This window comes from Nannobrachium achirus, assembly GCF_963921795.1.
Source record: "Nannobrachium achirus genome assembly, chromosome: 9".
Taxonomy (NCBI): Eukaryota; Metazoa; Chordata; class Actinopteri; order Myctophiformes; family Myctophidae; genus Nannobrachium; species Nannobrachium achirus.
The window spans coordinates 25,327,326-25,348,267 of record NC_137818.1 but is presented as its reverse complement, the minus strand read 5'-3'; the positions used below and the strand labels follow the sequence as shown (position 1 = coordinate 25,348,267).

Below are 20,942 nucleotides of genomic sequence, written 5' to 3'. Positions count from 1 at the left end.
AACCGATGATTATAGCATATTTTTTATATCTTAGACATAATGCATATACTGTAGACCTAAAACGGTTAAACATAAAATGGGACTTGTTAAACAAGACAGACAATTGAGTTTCACGAGCCCATTATACAGGTTGTATTTAATACTCTGTATGGACCCTACCATGATCAGCTAATCAAACATAATGGTCTTGTAATCCTAATAATTTCCCTAAAACTACCTTACAGTAAGGAAAAGTATCAAACACAGAAAGGCACTTTATTTTATACATGGATTGTTATATCACTCATCATCATCTCAACCTCAAGCTGCAAGTACTGTATTTACAGAACATACATGTTTCCTTTACAACTTTAGACGTTTGCTTTAGAATATTACAGTTCAATAAACAAAATTAACATTAGCCTATTGACTAATATATACAGGCTAAAGAAATGTCAAGCTAAAGAGAGAACATGACTAGGTTATGGATACGGACACTGACTGGAATGTGGAATTTGGGTAAATTCTATAACAAAAGAAAAGGAAATAAAAATAAAAAGATAACTATGAAGGATGAGTGCACGGCTGATTAATTTTAACCATTCACACCTACACACCATATTGTTACATCTGCTTTTCTCTCTACCATCTTATTTCTGTGTGATAATAAATACTGTGAGTGTGCATATATCTAATGCATGGTAAGCAACACCATGAAAATAAAGTGATTTACTGTAAATGGAAAAATCCTGCTGTCATCTGTTCCCCCCTACTGTACCTAAGACAAGGACCACACGGAAAATCTGCCCAGACTGCCCAACAAAGCAAACAGCTTAAGATAATTGTTAAATAGCTCTATATTCTAATCGTAATTATGGCTATAGGGTGGATATTCAGTAACAGGAGTCTCCCTGTCTCTCCAGCTCTTTAATAACTAGACCAGGTCACCTGGTTGTGCCAGACCCGCAATGAAAACTAGTATGGCACTGAACTAACACATGAACACACAGGATTTTATAGTCTCAGCAACAAAGCGTAGTGAGCTTGTAGATCGGCTGTTTTCACTAGTATGGCACTGAACTAACACATGAACACACAGGATTTTATAGTCTCAGCAACAAAGCGTAGTGAGCTTGTAGATCGGCTGTTTTGACTAGTATGGCACTGAACTAACACATGAACACACAGGATTTTATAGGCTGAGCAGCTGGAAATGTTTGTGAGCTTGTAGATGGGCTGTTTTCACTAGTATGGCTGTGGGGCAAATGTTTTGCAGCACTGAACTAACACATGAACACACAGGAATTTATAGTCTCAGCAGCTCGTCAGCCAACTCAACTCAGCTGGTCCCGTACAGGTGACGGCACTCAAGGCAATCAGCCGAGCAAGGGAAGGGAGGGGCAGATGAGCAGTCAGAGGCAAACACAGGCACACTGAGGAAAAGAGGGACACTGAGGAAAAGAGGGACCGACCGACCGACCGACCGACCGACAGACCGACAGACCGACAAAGCCTTATGTAGGCCGACCCCCTGGGTCTGGCAAACAGCAGGAAAAGAATCCCATTCAATCAGAAGAGAGAACTCTTACAGGATAAACAATTGAAATTGGGAGCAATGACACAAAGAAATGAGCAGACAAAATTGGAATTGGAACACTATACATTTTAAACTGACAATTGAATTTCTTTATTTACCAGGGACAGCGCACATTAATCAACGTGTCAGTTTTCACATCAATGTAAATGAGGCAGAGTTAGCCAAAAGCGAAGATGAAATTGGCAACCCACCTGAAAATGTAATTTCTCTAAATCAAAACAGCTGGAGAGACGTGGAGAACTCCTGTTACTGAACAAATACTCTATATGGTAATGATTACTATCAGAATTAAAAAACAAAACAAAATGTTTTATTTTAACCAAAAGATATCACTTACCACCTACCTTCAAAGCTTAAATAATAAATTGTTACATTACCCAATCTCTTTGGCAGAGTATGTTAATACACTATAACTAGTACATCTGCATTGGTTGGTTTGCAGTGCTCTGCCTAATATACCAGTGAAAAACCTGGGGAGACTCCGGTGCTGGATAGGACACTTACAAGTATTGCTGCCTGAAGCTCACAACTCCCACTACTCCCCACAATTCCCCAGGCGGGTGGGTTCCCTCTTGGATGAGCTGTATATATTTTGATTTCTTAGCTCAAATCACAGCTGTTAGAGTTGCACAGGAAGAGGAGATAATTACAGTAAATGGCACAGTTAAAGTTATTAGGGTTTAGATTTTATAAGGTTTCATAAGGCTGAGTCTAACCAAGGAAGGAAGAAAGACAGACAATATTCAATCTAATTGTGGCTTGACTACTCATGTCATTGACCATATTCACTCACCAACCATGTTGCTCTTAAATTATAACAGTGTGAATAATACTGGTCTTTGGCTTAGTAGGACAAATAGTTAAGCAGTGTTTCTTTCATTCTGGGTCGGGATTCAAAATAGGTCACGCACCTGCTTATGGCGTGTCTCTAGATTACCTGTGGACCCAGCGTGTCAAAGCTGAATCCCAGAATGAAACCCCTTATTTTAAACCCGGGTAAAGATTCTGTGTGTGGTTTTCCCTGGTGAAAAGACTTGTGCCCCCCTGTGCCTCGAGACTGGTCCCCTTAGATTTATTTTCTTATATACAGTACAGTGGTGACAGTAACTTCCTGCTTCAAAGGAAGCTGTCCTCAGTGGAGACATAGGAGAAACCGTTGAAAGCATTGTTAGCGCTGGTGCTGGCATTGAACTCGGGGGTCCGGCTCACAGAGTTTGGAACCATCTCTCTGGTGAACTCTGGATCGATGTGCTGAGTGTCTGCTGGACCTTTCTGGAAGACAGGAGAGAGAGATAGAAAGAGATTTAGCCTGGTTCATTTTGTGCATGTGTGTATTGTCTTTGTTTCCAAGTGTGGATATATCCTCTGGACATTTATGAAATAATTATGATGATTTGTTGATAATCAACAGTATTGAAAGAAAGACACAGACCAGTGTTTGTGTGTACAGTAGATAGAACATAGAATTGTTGTATTGAGGATGCATTGAGAGTTATTTACACAAGCAGATACAGCAGGTTAAAAGAATGATAGGAAAGAAAGTTCAATATTCATGAGGTTTATAAAAGGAGCAATCATTCAGGCAGATAGGCAGGTACGGTATGTTGTTGATAGATAAAGACAAGTCAAGTTGGGAATACACATACACAGATAAGAGAGACACAGAAAATATGAGGGATTCATTTAGGAGCAGTGAAACTAGAAGACAGTGGACACACGGAGACACCAGAAAAAACTTACCACATTCGGGTTGTAAGGAGGAGTGACTCTTTTGTGATAAAGATCGTCCCAATTGATTGAAGAGAAAAATATGTGGTTCTTTATTTCTAACTGAAAACAAAAGAGCAAAACATAATCATGTAATATACCACATCCACATCACATCCAGTTTCCATCTTGTCTAGTTCCAGCCTCCAATACTATGACTATAATACAAATATCTGTCAAACTATAACAAATAGACATTGTGTGTGTAGTTATGATATTGCCACTGTAGGCCAGAAGCTTTTGCATCTCCATATTTCATCTTTTAGTTTTTTTCTAGTTTAGGAGCATGATAGTGATGTGCAAAAATAACAAAAAATAGCCAATCTATAAGCTCAAAACACGTCGCCATATGACACGTTGTGAGCTTGTAGATCTTGTGGATCCTTTTTGGGGGAGCAAAATCTTGGAGACGCAAGATTGAAAGTGGTATGTGGGCTTTAAATATTTCACCAATGAAAAGCAATAACAAGAGCTTGAGACTAAATAATAACTATATTGGATCCATTGAAACACAGGTTCTTCTTTCCATTTCTTGGAAAGTAAAAGTTTAGGACAAAAGCTTTCCGTGTGACAGCAACCTACGGTATATAAGACACTCACAAAGTCAGCGATGGCCCCGAGACGTCTGTGCTGGTCCTTCTGAAGGAGGCCCACGAGGATAGAACACACAGCATCAGACTTCCCTGGAGGAATCGGCAGAGGCTTGTGGAGGATGCCATCATACATTTCACCAACATCACGGCTATAGAATGGAGGCTGGCAAGGGGAAGCAAAAACATTATTTAACACCCTGAGGCACGTGCAATGCATTACAACTTATTGTAGGGCTTGTACTGTATGGGGTGTACATATTCCCCATATACAGTAGATCTACATTACATATCAACATAACGGATGTAAAAGAGTTGCAACAATATACATATTGAATCTAATTTAATTTGTATAAAATATAACATACCAGACTGCATATCATTTCATAGAGCACAGCTCCTAGACACCACCAGTCTACTGTCCTGTCATACGGTTCCTTACGCAGGACCTCTGGAGCCAGGTACTATGGAGAGAGAGAGAGAGGCGGGAGGAGACATCAAATTAAAGAAAAGGTAAATGTTAATTTTATAAACAGTAATGACTTTCTAGGGATATATCCCAATTACTCAAGAATGTGTTTGCTGTATTTCTGTACATACAGTTTTTTATAATGGGTGCTTTGAGTATCCCTCCGACGAAAGGTATGGTCACACATGCGTACATTTAATATTTGTCCTGTTCACTTCTAGCTATGGGAATTAAACAGGTAAATTAAATCAATATGTCAACACGCAGTACTTTGCGTTTATAGGAAGTAATTAAGGTCTTTAAGGACTTTATCTTTTATTATTATTTTGGCATCTAATGATAGATAGGCCTATGTTGTCATTATGACCACAGTAGGTGTGAAAGTGTGAAAAACATATTTTTCATTTCACCACATCTTAAGATATTAGTGGCGTTTCCATAAAGCTACTTTTTGCGCATTAACGGCTTAATCGCAAAATCTTTTTATGGAAACACTTCAATTTGCGAATAAACTTTCATTATCCGCAAAAAAGATAATACGCTTGGAGGAGGAGGATTTTGAGGCTTAATCGAATAAACTAAGTGAATGGAAACGGGTCAGACAATAAATGCGAATAAAATATGACGTTCTGGTCCATATCGTCCTCCTATAACACTTTCCCCCGTCGCTTAATTAACGTCCATTGTATAGCGTTAGCCCACAAAACAAACCGGTTGTTACACACGGAGTGACCCTTCGTCATCACACCGCGTTGCGCGTGGAAAAAAGTGGCCGTACAAGCTCGCATCTGCGACGCTGCAGGATGCAGTCTGCCCGGAGGACTCAACCAGGCGGGGGGGCGGCCGCCTCGGCTCGGGGACTCGGGGCGCCCCGGCCGGGGTCGCTTGCTCTGTGCTCCCGCCGGCCGCACTTTCTCCGCGGCGGTGCGTCGCGACTGGCTCTGGGTCGGGAATCGGGATGCGTGTGCAGCGAGTCACAGCAGTGCCCTCACGTCTCTCGGTCTGAAAAATTCAGCCCCATCCCAGCTATGTGCACTGTGTGCAAGCCCGCGGGAAGTGTTTACAGCAGGTCGGTCAGACGGACCCAGGCAGGATCTCCCAAGAATAGCATTTCACCCGTTTTTACCTCAAGCCATCGGTGGCGAGCGAACCCTTCCTCATCCCACGGTGTTGCGTGCCTGACGTGCCCAATCTACAAGCTCACAGGCACAGCAGCAGCTCGCATCCACGTCTCCGCGCCGCGTTGAGAGCTTGCAGATCGGCCACCTGACCTTCCAGAGGACGCTAAAACTTGCACTGTGCAACTGCAGCGACGCGACCGCGGTTTTCCCGGTAGCTTTATGTATTGAGAGGAACTCTTGCCAATTTTCGTAAGATTTAAAAGTTATTTGGGGCCATGATGATAACACCTTCTTCCCACTACTAGACAGAGACCGAGTCACAGCAGTCAGACGTGCAGACGGTGCAGTGCTCAGGTTCGGTCTGATAAAAATCAGCCCGATCAACTCTTGCGACGTCGCTAATTCGAATGACACCCGCAAATGGAAACATGCTAAATTCGCTTTGTCTTAATGCGTATTTCTGATAATACGCTTCCCTAATTCGAATAAGTTTATGGAAACGCCACTAAGATCGAGTCACCACTCTGCCACTAGCCTTTACATTTCTTTGTTTTTAAATAATGTTTTTGGGAAGTACAGTATATATACCTTATTTTATTTTTTACGAACTCAAGTTGGTGTTTCTATGTGATGCACGGCTCTTATGTATCAGGTGTTTGGTGAAGCCAAAAAAATAATAATTACATGTTTGTGTAAAGTGTCATTTTCTCACCTCTGGGGTCCCACAGAAAGTCGAGGTCGTGGTCTCTGGTTCCACACCTTCTTTGCACAGTCCAAAGTCTGTCAAAACAACATGGCCCTGCAAAATACATTCACATAATGTAGACATATAACAGTATGCTCATGTTCCAGATAAACAGACTTGTCCAAATATGTTTTTAGCAAAATATTTCATCTCCCCTCAGCTATTGAAAACGTACTTGTGAGTCTAAGAGAATATTCTCTGGTTTCAGATCTCTGCAATAGACAAAATAACAGGATTATCAAGCCAGAAAAGTACAATTTTGTTTTACAATAACAACTGTGAAATCTTTGTTTCTTCTGTTTGGTCGTACCGGTATATCGCTCAAAATGAACCATGTACTTTATGAGATGAGATGTGTGTCTGTCTGTGTGCATGTTTGACCTGTAAACGATGTTAAGCGAATGGAGGTAGCCAATGGCGCTGGCTACCTCAGCAGCGTAGAACCTCGCTCTGGGCTCTGAGAAACACCTTTCTCTTTGGAGATGGAAGAACAACTGGAAGATATAAGGAGTGAGAGAGAGAGAGAAAGAGTAGACAGGACGGAGGGGAAAAGAAGCCAGTGATGGAGAGACAGGGCAAAGTGACAGCATGATGATGACCAAGGAAGGAAAGAAGAGCAAGATAGAGGGAAGCTATATAAAACAGTTATAGCACAAGGATGACATTGTTTTTAAGGCCAACATAGATGTTACATCCATCATGGGTTTCTACTATAGATTTAAAATCAATGTTTTACATTGGATTTTGGATGAATTAAGAAAATACACCCTGTAGCAAACAAAGGCGTATATGATATTCACACCTGAACCCACAGGCAATTGCTATTAGTTTACAGTTTACAGTTTAGGCATTTAGCAGATGCTCTTAATCCAGAGCGACTTACAATAAGCAAGGTGATACATACATCAATACAATAAGCAAGGTAATACAACAATATATCAACGAAAAAAAAACTCAATTGCATAGAAATATCAATCTAGAAAAGAATTACGTAGGTAGACCAAGCACCTAATCAGTAAAAACATTATATATACCTAATGCTATCTAGGTTTCATGTATGGTCATGGAGGGTAGGCGAGTTCAAAGATGTACTTAAAAATTCATGGTTGAAGTATGTATAAGTATGTAGGCAAATGAGAAAATCTGGCAAGAGAACCCATTGCGAACTCACTACACACTGTAATACTCTATTACCCCAAAGCTTCCGTACTTCCTCTTACAAGAGCCACATTATACGAAGAATAGTAGATTTATTTTAAATAAATAAAAAATAATAAAACTAAATACAAAGAAATACCAAAAACAATGTAAAGCCTTGGGTATGGTGGTGGGGTTAAAAGATTGTCATCAGCACAGAGTAGTACAACTCTCTGGTTGGAAACACACCACTATAGTGGGGCAATATTGGTAACAAGCTAAGCCATTGCAGCTTGGCTGATTTGACATAAAGGATTACTTATTAGGAACATTGTTTCAGTCCAGCCTGCTGTGAACCACAGGAAAGCACATTGCATGTGAATACATAACAGAAACCAACTGAGAGAGCCAAATCTGAATTCTGAGCCATAGTTCACTTCAATCCAATTAAACTACATTTGAATATGGTTTATGCAAATAATTTAAAGTACACTGCATGTCACAGTACACTGGCACGCACTTTCAGAGACACACTGGCAACTCTTGGCAAGACATAAAATTAAGGCATCTCTTGCAGTACTAGCAATAATTTATCAGGTCTTATTAATGTATTGACTTGGGTAGGGAATTTATTTAATCGATTACAACTAAAAAGAATCTGTACATTTTAACAAAAATAAGAAATAACTACAGTATCTGATCTGGCTTCTCCTAATCAACTGAGTCCTTCTCTAGCAGTTGGTGGCTGCTGTTTTCTGTCCCTACTGTTAAGCATTTGTTTTAATTTGATTGAGGAATTATGGGGTGAGTGAATGTGTTTTGGGGATTAAGATCATTTATTGCTTAGAGATTATCAGACGTGTTAGTTTTGGAAGGTCATGCTGTTCCACTCAGCAACAATTTAATCACCTCTATAGTAATATAAAAGTTAATCATTTAGATAGACCATAAGGTTAATAAGTCCACCGATCTATTGAACTCTACTGCCACTGCCAGTATTATCTTCCTGGATCAGATTCAGGCACAGATGATGTGTGTGCAGTACCTCTCCCCCGTTAACGTAGTCGAGGACAAAGTAAAGCTTCTCTGGGGTCTGGAATGAGTAATGGAGTCCCACCAGGAACGGGTGCTTCAGACTCTTCAACAGCACATTCCTCTCTGCCATTATGTTCTTTTGCTACAAGGGGAGAAGGCGTAAGTGATCAGCACAAAGTAATATTCAGAGTGCTCATTTCAATCTGAAAGTGTAGGGTAATTCAACCAACCACCGAAAGAATCCTGAAAACCTTGAAAGAAAACTAAAACATTCTCCTATAATGAAATGCCAAAAATAGGAACACCGGGGTTAACAGAACACCGGGGTTAAGCAGTGCTCTTCCGAGCACAGGTCTCCACCAGGTCAGGAAGGCCATTCTGGCCTCCTGGTGGCGTTATAATCGGCCAATGTGAAAAGGACGCACGCATGATTTTGATCCAAAAAATGTTTTGCAAAAGTCAACCTGATGGTGGCACTATAACAGGCCAATGTGAAAAGGGTGGCATTCCTACAAACTTTGGAAGCCAATCTTGGCCAATCAGGATGGGATATGGAAGATCGGACAGATTCCTGTCGATCACATGACTTTAGAGATACTGTCTACCGATGTGCGTGATTTTTGGACAAAATCTGTAGGAGTACTGTCAAAAAAAGTTGGACAAAATTCGGCCTCATGGTGGCCTATGTGAAAAAGGTGGGGCAGAGGTTCTGAATTGGCATCCAGGGAGTGTGTGTCCAGTTTGGCCGATACCGGGCCAACGACACCGGAGATTAGCTGGTAACAGACGGACGCACACAAGGACGGACGGACAGACAGACAGACAGACAGACAGACAGACAGACAGACAGACAGACAGACAGACAGACAGACAGGGTGTCTCCATGCCTTTGGCTGGTGGAGATAAAGATAGTAAGTCTTGTACAAGGTGGGGTGGGTCATCAACTGCAGGAGCTTGTCCTCAAGTCCTCTCTTTTCACTTTGACTGCCAAAGTAGAGAGGCAGCGGTAGTATGGCTTGAACAGGCACCAAATCCCAAAGTCCAATCGTTATCACAGAGTATACGCTTTGACCTTGAACTAATCACAGATGATGTAGAACTGAAGAAAGAGAAGAAGAAAAGGAGGGAGGAGGAGATGGGTCGGATGGAGAGCTACAGTATGATGCAGGTGCTGAAATCTTTAAACCAATCCAGTGACTTTGATTGGTGCAGGGCTGAGCATGGATCAGATTGTAAATACCATAATTGATGAATTTCACTGCAGATGAATATTAGTCTACATATTAAATTTTAAATCATCCTAAACCTTAAATTCAATTAATTCTTGCAATGGGAAAAAAAAGTATTGTTTTATTTGATGGCCTTCTTGCCCATTTAGCCTTTGTGCCCTCCAAAAATGGACAACACCACCACGTGGCCTTGCCCCTAAAATGACGAAATTCCTGTCCTGGAGGAGAAAAAGCATTATTAAACCAGAGCATACTGTATATATAGTACAGTGAAAGAAAATAAACCACATCTGTTTCTCCCTTCACATCACATGATTACCAGCATCAGCTTAGGACAAGCAGACAAAGAACAATGGCTGGGTTTCCCAAAGCGATTTGAGAGCCTTCGTAGCTTACCTACGCATGTGCGTAGAGAACCTTCGTAGCATCAACTGTTTCCTGAAAGCCTTTGTAGCCTACAAAGGCTAGTAGCAGCTGGTTCTCAAGAGCACGGCTTTTTACGAGAGCTCGACTTTGGGAAACCCGAAAGGAGTAACGTATAAACAAACCCGTTTCTCGAAAGCTTCCAGAGAGCCTTCTTAGACCTACGCAGACCTGTCCTGCGAAGTCATTTCTCTCTCTCTCTCTCTCTCTCTCTCTCTCGGGACGACCGTACTTAAGGATTTGGGAAACCCGGCCAAAAACATTTTGATCTGGTATTAAGAAACCCAACCAAATGTTATTGTCTCCACCAGCCGAAAGGCATGGGGAGACTATGTTTTCCCCTCCGTCCGTCCGTGACCGTCTGTCCGTCCGTCCGTGCGTGCGTGCGTCAGTCCATTCAGTTTGTTACCAGCTAATCTCCTGCACCGTTGGTCCGACCGCGGCCAAACTGTGCACACACACTCCCTGGATGCCAATTCAGAACCTCTGCCCCACATGGGCCTGTTCTAGCGCCACCTTGAGGCCTACTTATGTAAAACATATTTTTTAATATAACTCCTTCAGATTTTATCAAACAATCATGCAAATCAGTACACAGTATCTCTATAGTCATGTGATCAAGACGGATCTGTTAGATTTTCCATATTCCATGCTGATTGGCTTCCAAAGTTTGCTGGATTGGTCCGTTTTGAACAAAATGCCTCAAATCATGAACACAGTGTGCAATTTTGGTGAAATTGTGCACACACATTCCCACTAGGCAGAGGAAGAAATGCCACTTCAAATTGTTCAAATCAGCCTCATGGTGGCACTGTAAAAGGCCGATTCGTGTTTTTACCTATAACTCCACAGATCATTGTAAAACTTTGTATGCACACTCCCTAGATACCAAGGAAAAACCTTTGCCTTGCATTTTTCACATCCGCCTTTTATAGCGCCACCAGGAGGCCGACTTATGTACAACATATTTTTGAACTCCTTCAGATTTTATCCAAAAATCATGCAAATCAGTACACAGTATCTCTATAGTCATGTGATCAAGACGGATCTGTCCAATTCATGGGTTGCATGCAGTTGTAGTCCTATAGCCATGTTGAGGACCAACACAGGTGTTCTGATTGGCGTAGGACATTAGTTCTATGCCAATCAGACAAATTGGAAAAACCTGTGTTGGTCCTCAACATGGCCGTTTAGGACTACAAATGCATCCATGAATATTTCATATTCCATCCTAATTGGCTAACATTGGCTTCCAAAGTTTGCAGTATTGGTCCGTTTTGAACAAAATGCCTCAAATCATGAACGCAGCTTGCGATCTCCGTGAAATTTTACTCTCATATTCCCACTAGGTCAGGGAACAAATGCCACCCTTTCACATTAGTCTGTTATAGCGCCACCAACAGGTCAACTTCAGCAAAACTAATTTTAGGAACAAAATGCCTCAAATCATGCATGCAGCGTCCGATCGCCGTGAACGGTCGAAGAAGACATGGCACCCTTTTCACATTGCCCAATTATAGCGCCGCCACCAGGCCACAATATCATACCTGACCTGGTGGAGACCTGTGCTCGGAAGAGCACTACTTCTAGTTATTCATGTTATGTTGCATACAGCTGTATGGAACCATCACACTTCAAGGCAGACTGACCAACGACCCAGATCCCTGACATAAAAAAAAGCCCTAGACAAATGTGACAATTCTTCAATGTTCAAGAGTTCAGTTTGTCCATAGTTCAGTTTATGGACACATATCTTTCTAAAATTGCATATTTTCCATTTTTCCAGCATTTTGTTTTCCCTTTTTGTCTCCACCAGCCGAAGGCAGGGGGAGAGTATGTTTTCGCCCCTGTCCGTCCGTCCGTGCATCCGTCCGTGCATCCGTCCGTCCGTCCGTCCTCCGAGTTTGTTACCAGCTAATCTCCGGCACCGTTGGCCCGGTCGCTGCCAAAATGAGCACACACACTCCCTGGATGCCAATTCAGAATCTCTGCCCCACATTTTTCAAATGGCCCTGTTCTAGCGCCACCTTGAGGCCAATGTTTGCAAAACACATTTCTGTACACTACTCCTACAGATTTTGTCCAAAAATCACGCAAATCGGTAGACAGCATCTCTACAGTCATGTGATCGACACGGATCTGTCTGATTGTCCATATTCCTTCCTGATTGGCTGATATTGGCTTTCAAAGTTTGTAAGATTGGTCCATTTTGGACAAAATGCCTCAAATCACAAATGCAGAGTGCAATTAACATGAAATCGCACACACACGTTCCCACTAGGCCGAACAAGAAATGCCACTTCAAATTTTTTAAATCAGCCTTATGGTGGCGCTATAACAGGCCGATTGGTGGTTTTACCTATAACTCCACCGATCAGTTTCAAACTTTGTAAGCGCACTCCCTGAAAGCCAATTCAGAACCTCTGCCCCACATTTTTCATATGGGCCTGTTCTAGCGCCACCAGGAGGCCAATTTGTGCAAAACCACCTTTTGGCCAGTACTTCTACAGATTTTGTCCAAAAATCACGCAAATCGGTAGACAGTATTTCTACAGTCATGTGATCGACATGGATCTGTCTGCTTGTCCATATTCCATCCTGATTGGCTGACATTGGCTTTCAAAGTTTGTAAGATTGGTCCGTTTTGGACAAAAAGCCTCAAATCACAAACGCAGAGTGCAATTATCATGAAATCGCGCACACACGTTCCCACTAGGCAGAGGAAGAAATGTCACTTCAAATTTTTTAAATCAACCTCATGGTGGCGCTATAACAGGCCAATTTGTGGTTTTACCTATAACTCCACCAATCAGTTTCAAACTTTGTAAGCGCACTCCCTATAGGCCAAGGAAAAACCCTTTCCTTGCATTTTTCACATCAGCCTTTTATAGCGCCACCAGGAGGCCGACTTATGTAAGACACATTTTTGACTACAGTCATATGATCAACACGGATCTGTTCTGTATTAAATATTCCATCCTCATTGGCTAAGATTGGCCTCCAAACTTTGCAGCATGATCCGTTTCAAACAAAATGCCTCAAATCAAACACAGCGTGCAATTGTAATGAAATTGTGCTCTCACATTCGCAAAAGGCCAAGGAAGAAATTACACTACAAAATGTTCAAATCAGCCTCATGGTGGCGCCATGAAAGGTCTAAGATTGGTGAAGAACACATGCCACCCTTTTTACATTGGCCTATTATAGCACCACCAGGATGCGTGGCTGGTGGAGACCTGTGCTCGGAAGAGCACTTCTTCTAGTTCTATTCTGAATTGAGACATCATTTTACATACATTCTTTTTACATTCAATTCAATTTAGAATTGCAAATTTACATTCCCCTCCATATATTCATTATTTAGTTATCAATATTATTATTATGAATGTGTATTTACAGGAGGTCTGTAGACTATTCTAGACAGTTCAGGAAAAGCAGTTGCAAACATGTAGCCTCAATGCAAAAAATATTGTTCAGTGAATTATAGTAGATATGGTCTACAGGCACCCTGGACAACAAACTGCATGAGGCAGAAATGTGCAAGGGTAAAATAACAGAGAGGATGATAGTCAAATAACACTTCAACTTCAGTTGACCCATGATCAAATACCACCTCTCTCTCCCTCTCTACGCTGTTGGCATACCGGCACTGCCTCTCAAACAGGAGAAAGCACTTCCAATTAAAGGTCTGATTTTGACAGCAGCTTACAGAGTTTGGTTACAGGGTTTGTGGTTCAGACAGGTACTCCACAATGGAAGCTGTTAAATGTATATTCCATGGAGATAAACTTGCTGGTTTCTACATACAGTACATATGAATGTTGTAGCTTATTTTCATGGAAATGCTAGTTTGAGTGCAAAGGACAGAACAAGCTGTAGATTAGATAATATTTTGATCATAACCATATCTGTCACTGTCACTTTCTCTACAGACAGCCTGCTTTGCTGGAGCATTGACAAAGGAATATTATACACAAACTAGAAATACTGTTCCTACGAAACAGTGTGGGCTTGCATGTTATGCATGCATAAAGATCTACCCTTTGGTTGGAGAACTTGACTCTACTGCCTTTGTACTGTCGAGGAGAATAGGTTAGGTTATGTCATTTTTTAGGAGAATTTGACTGATAAATTACATCATTTTTGAAGAGAACTTAATATATATGTAACGGAGGTGATCCGAACCTCCCCACCCGGCTTTGAACCCGGGTCTCCCGCGTGAAAGTCCAATATCTTAACCATTACTCCAAAGGGATATCCCTATGGAACGAGGGCTGATACTAGACTTTTGAGGCTTCAGGCTGGGGCTGCGACTCTCTCCGTCACACTCACCCCCCTTTGACCTCCTCCTACGGGGAAGCCCAGATCCGGGTCACGGCACCAATGTAACGGAGGTGATCCGAACCTCCCCACCCGGCTTTGAACCCGGGTCTCCCGCGTGAAAGTCCAATATCTTAACCGTTACTCCAAAGGGATATCCCTATGGAACGAGGGCTGATACTAGACTTTTGAGGCTTCAGGCTGGGGCTGCGACTCTCTCCGTCACATATAAATAATGAAGATAACATGTGTTCTCGCTTTCAGCGATCCCACAATCAATGAGTTATTATTTTCAGTGTATACATAACAAATATTTGTGTAAATCCACAGATTTGCTGTCATTCACCTCTTACTTCACCTAGACTTGTCATATTATGTCATGTCATTTTCATGAATTGAATACAAATGGACCCCAATGCAAACAAGCCATTGTGCTTTCTTGTGTTCTAAATCCTTTTAGTAGACCGTGTATCTGAACTGTACTGTCCTGTACTATTTCCTATGCAAACTTCTAATAAAGTATTCAATCAATCAATCAATCAATCAATCAATCAATCAATCAATCAATCAACAATCAATCAATCAATCAATCAATCAATGAATCATCCTGACTTTTTTAAATCTCCACATAACTATTCTATAACATTTGAATTATTCAGATGTGCACTCCAAGTTTGTGTGTGTGTGTGTGTGTGTGTGTGTGTGTGTGTGTGTGTGTGTGTGTGTGTGTGTGTGTGTGTGTGTGTGTGTGTGTGTGTGTGTGTGTGTGTGTGTGTGCTTGCTCTTCTGCTATATTATCTTCCTCTATCAAGACTCAAGCTACAACTTGAGTCTCTGCACATCTGTGATGACCATATCCGGTTCCTGCAGTATTTACTTTGCGCTCATTCATTTACATTAAACATTAAACATAACCTTTTAAGGCAAACACAGGTCCACATCTTGACCTGAAAATAAATTAGTATTTTGCACTCATGAGTGTTTTTTTATGCACTCTATCAAGTTACTGACTCTGTATAAACTCTCAGGGTTAGGGTTTATCTAGGCCCTAGAATAATAAACCCTAACCCTAACAGTTCATCCAGAGTCAGTAACTTGATAGATTGCAAAAAAAGATTGCCTAGAGTTATGTTTATACTTGGTTGGTATGTATTATTGAAAGCTCCGTCTGCAAGCATGATGAGTAAACTTCGCTTATCAGCTTATGAAAGAAATGAAGATTGAAGGCAAAGAGAAGAGAAGAGAAGAGAAGAGAAGAGAAGAGAAGAGAAGAGAAGAGAAGAGAAGAGAAGAGAAGAGAGTTGAACTTACCTGAATTGATTTGAATTTGAATGAATTGCACATTTTTCAAATTAATCATTTGAAAATGGAGCAGCATAACCCACCTCTTTTTTCTTCAGGATGACTTTCTTCTGCAGGACTTTCACGGCATAGAATGTTTTGTCAGCTTTATGTTTGGCAAGCAGGACCTGCATGGAAGCATGTTTGTTTATTACACACTCCACCACTTTGACACACCATTATCTAGATGTTACATCAAATCCCTGTGTGAACATGTGCACGCGCACACGCACGCGCGCGCGCACGCACGCACACACACACACACACACACACACACACACACACACACACACACACACACACACACACACACACACACACACACACACACACACACACACACACACACACACACACACACAAAGATATGTGATCTGTGGAAAAGGATGATACTGAGAAATCTGAGAGTTTTGTTGATAGAAATAAAAAAACAAACCAGGCATCTCTTTGATGATAAATGACACTTCTTATTTAGAGATACAAATCTGCAGAGTGGACCAACGACCAAGTGATGTCATGGGAAGGTTAACATGAGTTGTCAGGATTGTCTTCGTGCCATTTCATTTCCTAATATTTTGCCATTGCATCCTCTGACGTCAAGGTAACCCAAGCAGATCTGAGTCTAAAGTTAATGATTTATGAAGTAGCATGGTTCATTTGGGCCAGACAGTCGTCAGCAGATGCTCTCTCCCTCTGACCCTGTGTCTACAGTGTCTCCTATCTCTGTTCGTCTGTCTGTCCACCTGTCCGTGTCTCTCTCTCAACCTACCTATGTGTCAGACACATACTATACACAAATCTCTTTTTCTTTGTCTCTGTCGGTCTCTCTCTTCTGCACTTTGACCCTGTCCACTGTCCAGTGTTAAGCCTGATTTATACTTTGTCGTATGATGGTGCCATTCACCAGAAATAGGTGATCTGCAAGCCTGTAGATTGGCTATTTTCAGCAAGTGACACCGTCGTAAAACAGAGTATAAATTAAGCATTAGCAACAGCTCCGCTATCGCTTTCCCTTTCTTGGCACATCAGTCCATTTGTGTTTCTATTCCTGATATCATCTACAATACCTGCCACATCTGCAAACACATAGCCGTCTCTTTTCTCTGTCTCTTTCCATTTGTCTGTCTCACTCTGCAATTCTGTCAGGCTCTCTGTAACACTGTAGGCCAGTGGATCCCAAACGTTTCAGGTCGAGACCCAGAAAACAGGTCATAGTTCTCTCTGACCTGTCTACCCCTTCACTTCAGGAGAATCTCATTATCCCTTCTTCTTTCTTTCAAATTGTGCCAAGTTCTTGTTCGAAATGTTCCTACAAGTCCTGTATGTCTAGCTGTAATTTGTCTCTCTCCTTACCTTCCCAAATGTCCCTTTTCCAATGACAGCCATGAACTCAAAGTCAGTGGGCCTGGCACTGAAAAGAGATATATGCATTACACATACGTATGTACGTATTTTGTTATTACAAATGATGAGCTTAAATGATTGTTGAAAATAAATTAAATCTGCACACTAGTAGATGCTGCTCCTGTTTTCATAATTCATAGGTGGTAACGTTTCTTCATCAGACTTCATCCAGGTCCTTAAATGCTTTTTTCTCAATCAACAATAATCCCTCCCCATGGAACCATTCCCCGTTAAGTGTGAACAAATCAATCTCTGGTTACGATTGGATACTAAAGTGATATGAGATACAGTATGTACAGTATGTGTTGAATAAACAGTAGAGTTACTGACTGTGGATTTGCTGAAGGTCCCAGGTTGACCTCATCATCAGAGGTAGATGAACGAAGCTGAGGATACAAATACACATACTGTTGTATCAACCACAGTACAAACGAGGAAGCATTCATTCATTAACTTAAATTGACATTAATAACATCATTAACATAGGGACATTCCAGTTGAATTGAACAATGCCATTACCATAGGAAAAAGATACACTGTAAAAATATTCAGCATTAATTTACCCTTTTGTAACTCTGGCATTGACAAATGTCACGAAATGGACACGTGGGTCCATTTGCTTACATTTTGTGAATACTCAGACTCTGAGTTAGTTGAACACAATAGGATTTTTATACTGTATATACTGTAGGCCTCATGATATCATGCCACCATGAATTACAGCCTGGCATTACGCTCTTATTGAGAACGACTAGATCAGAGTAAGCGGAGTAAGCATGAACCTTAGTCAACAAACTAAAATATAAATGCACCATTACCAAATACAAAAAATAAATAAAGATCTTAAGAAATGATAGTTAGAGATACTGTAGTTGTGCAGCTTGCCACTCACATTACTTTTACTGTGTGCCATGGTTATGGTCCACACCGTGCCCACTACGAACACTACATAAGTGTCTCACAGATCTGTCAGAGAAGAGAAGAGAAAGAAAATCATCCAAATTGTACCAACACAACACATTTCCCCCCCTCTGTGAGACCTGAGTTAGAAAAAATGTAACAGTACAACTGTTACAGTCTTTCTGTGTGTGTGTGTGTGTGTGTGTGTGTGTGTGTGTGTGTGTGTGTGTGTGTGTGTGTGTGTGTGTGTGTGTGTGTGTGTGTGTGTGTGTTAAAAATCTGCTGCTGGCCCCCCTATGCCAACATGAGCTGGTCTAGAGGAACTGGTACTTCTGGTTTGAAACACTTTGCAGGAATATTAAAGGTACAGTGAAGGGCATTGTGTGTGTGTGTGTGTGTGTGTGTGTGTGTGTGTGTGTGTGTGTGTGTGTGTGTGTGTGTGTGTGTGTGTGTGTGTGTGTATGTATGTATGTGTGTGTGTGTGTGTGTGTGTGTGTGTGTGTGTGTGTGTGTGTGTGTGTGGGGGGGGGGGTGAACAGGTTGGAGTTGACAGGTTTACATTGTAAATATTCTTTTGCCATTCTAGCATCCGTCAACATGTGCAGGAGACCTAAGTCACAGAACAAGCACGTGTAAAGTGTGTTTAAAAAATTGTTACCTGAAATGTGCTGTGCCACTGAGTTTATAATTCATCATGACCAGCACTTATACTACATCTCTAACACAGCATAATAGTTCATAAACATTTTTTATATGTCATAATTATAAAGATGTATAACGAGTGTTATAATTGTAATATAATGCACTTGTTATAACTAAGTGCCTGCCCTTAATATATAGTCTTACAGAAGATCCTAAATTCAATCAAATTCTATTCTATTCTATTATTAATTAATAGTATTTTCACCTACAAGGGGTCATTAGTTGCTATACATCATTATACATCATGAACAGTACACAACATGACACGTGTGCTGCACAAGGGTTACAGCACTAGAGTGAAACATGACATGAGGGTTACAGCACTAGAGAGTGACACATGAGCAACGGTAGAGAATGACACATGCAGGTTATGCAGCCTATGTTATGACAATTCAATTAAATCAATTGCATCCATTTGACAACCAGTAGGCTTAATGGACAAAATTAGCTATGAACAGTGTACCACCAAACCATGGAATAATGCCACTTCAAACTAAGATGGACAGACAGACAGATAGTAGACATCATTCTACCAGCTATGATCTCGGTCAAAGTGTTTTCAAAAGTAGGCCTACCCCCTACACCCTCCAACATGTAGGCTCTATGGTGAGCTACATCACTGCTTAGAATTTAGATTATCTAAAGAAATATCTCCTTGACTTAATGACTTCTGGTTCTCTCTCTCTCTCTCTCTCTCTCTCTTATTCTTACACACACATAGTATGAGTATCTATGCAGTAGTACACAGGGTACAGTATGTACAGGTACAGTAGACTGATAGCACGTGCGCGCGCGCACGCACACGCACACACGCGCGCGCGCATGCACACATCATGATTCACAATGGATTATAACAATATCAATAACAATCTTGCGAAACCATACGTAGACTATTAAACAGCTGTTCTGTCAGAGCCTGCAAATGTGACGATTTACAAAAAATAGTCAAACTGCTATAGACTCACAACAAAACCAAAAAAGTTATCTCACCTGTTGCAAGTTCAATGGTCGGTATTAAACTGAACCCGTTTCAGTTAGAAGCAGCTCAGAGGTAATTCAGTCTGAATGAGAATATTCAATCGTATCTCTCGTTTCGTAGTGACTGAGTGGACGTCGCTGATTTGTGGTCAGTTAACAATGAATGACACCACGAAAGGCATAAACTCGGTGAGAAGTGTGCAGAGAAAGCAGACTCTGGCCACTGGCTTTCCATTGGTAGGAGGGTAGGCAGCCTTCGTCAGGAGAGGTGAATCATTGATGACATGTTCACCAAAAGGGGCGGTGAAGCAGGTTAATTCATTGGTTCTCAAAGTGGGGTCCGGGGACCCCCAGGGATCCTTGAAGGAGTTCCAGGGGGTCCCCAGCTAAATTATAGTCAGGAAACAACTGGACCCTTAATTAAGGGTATGTAACTCTGAGAGTACAAATGGACCTGATCTCAGAGTATAAATTAACATTGATTTTACAATATAAATTGGGGTCCCTCCCAGCAGACATATGAATGCCATTAAATGGGGGTCCGTAGCCTAATGCATGTCAAACTGGGGGTCCTTGAACACTGCTAGCCGTAAAAATCTTCTCTTATGGGGGTCCCTGGCATATCTATTCAAATGGGGGTCCGCAGTCTAATAAGTGTCAATTTGGGGGTCCTTGACATGAAAAGGTTTGAGAACCACTGGGTCAATTAGGCCCTAATCCAAAAACAAAACATTTGTCAATCATAATTCTGATTGCCTTCACAATAAAAGTGATAGTAGCCTACATTTAATTTAAAATGCAATAATCTATACAAATCTTATTTGATATTGACTAGTATTGACCTGAAGTGTGGCCTGTTTTTGGCAGCTTCTCAAGGGGATGCACAGGCAGAACCACTAAAGTTGCCGCCTCCTGTTATTTCTTGTGTAAAACATTTACTAATTCCCATATCGAAAAAAAGAGGAAACTGTCATTCTTGGGCTTGGCAGGGTCTGTAGGTTATCAGTGGAGTGTGTTGCTACAGCGTGTGAAGTGGAATAACAAGATAAGCAGTCAATGGAGAAGGGCGTGAAGAAGTTGACTGTTGAAGTTGTCTACAGTCAACTGTTGACGACAATATAGACGATAGGGGGATGTGATATAAGCCGAGTACACCTAAGTGGTTTATAGTCAATATTACAACACCCCCCCCCCCCCCGACACAC

At 41.4% G+C, this 20,942-nt stretch overlaps 1 protein-coding gene across 1 annotated transcript; it reads right to left on the bottom strand.

The window, feature by feature from the left end:
- Window positions 1-238: 238 nt before the first annotated feature.
- Window positions 239-19,945, bottom strand: sgk2a (serum/glucocorticoid regulated kinase 2a). The gene is made up of 13 exons (XM_080734072.1): window positions 19,750-19,945; window positions 18,050-18,123; window positions 17,488-17,543; window positions 17,107-17,164; window positions 15,798-15,881; window positions 8,451-8,582; window positions 6,650-6,762; window positions 6,444-6,480; window positions 6,236-6,322; window positions 4,302-4,397; window positions 3,944-4,099; window positions 3,317-3,406; window positions 239-2,848 (listed from the first exon to the last, which is right to left on the bottom strand). The coding sequence occupies exons 2-13, from the start codon at window positions 18,068-18,070 to the stop codon at window positions 2,693-2,695; spliced, it is 1,086 nt and encodes a 361-aa protein (XP_080590198.1). The 5' UTR covers window positions 18,071-18,123; window positions 19,750-19,945; the 3' UTR covers window positions 239-2,692.
- Between the last annotated feature and the right edge of the window lie 997 nt (window positions 19,946-20,942).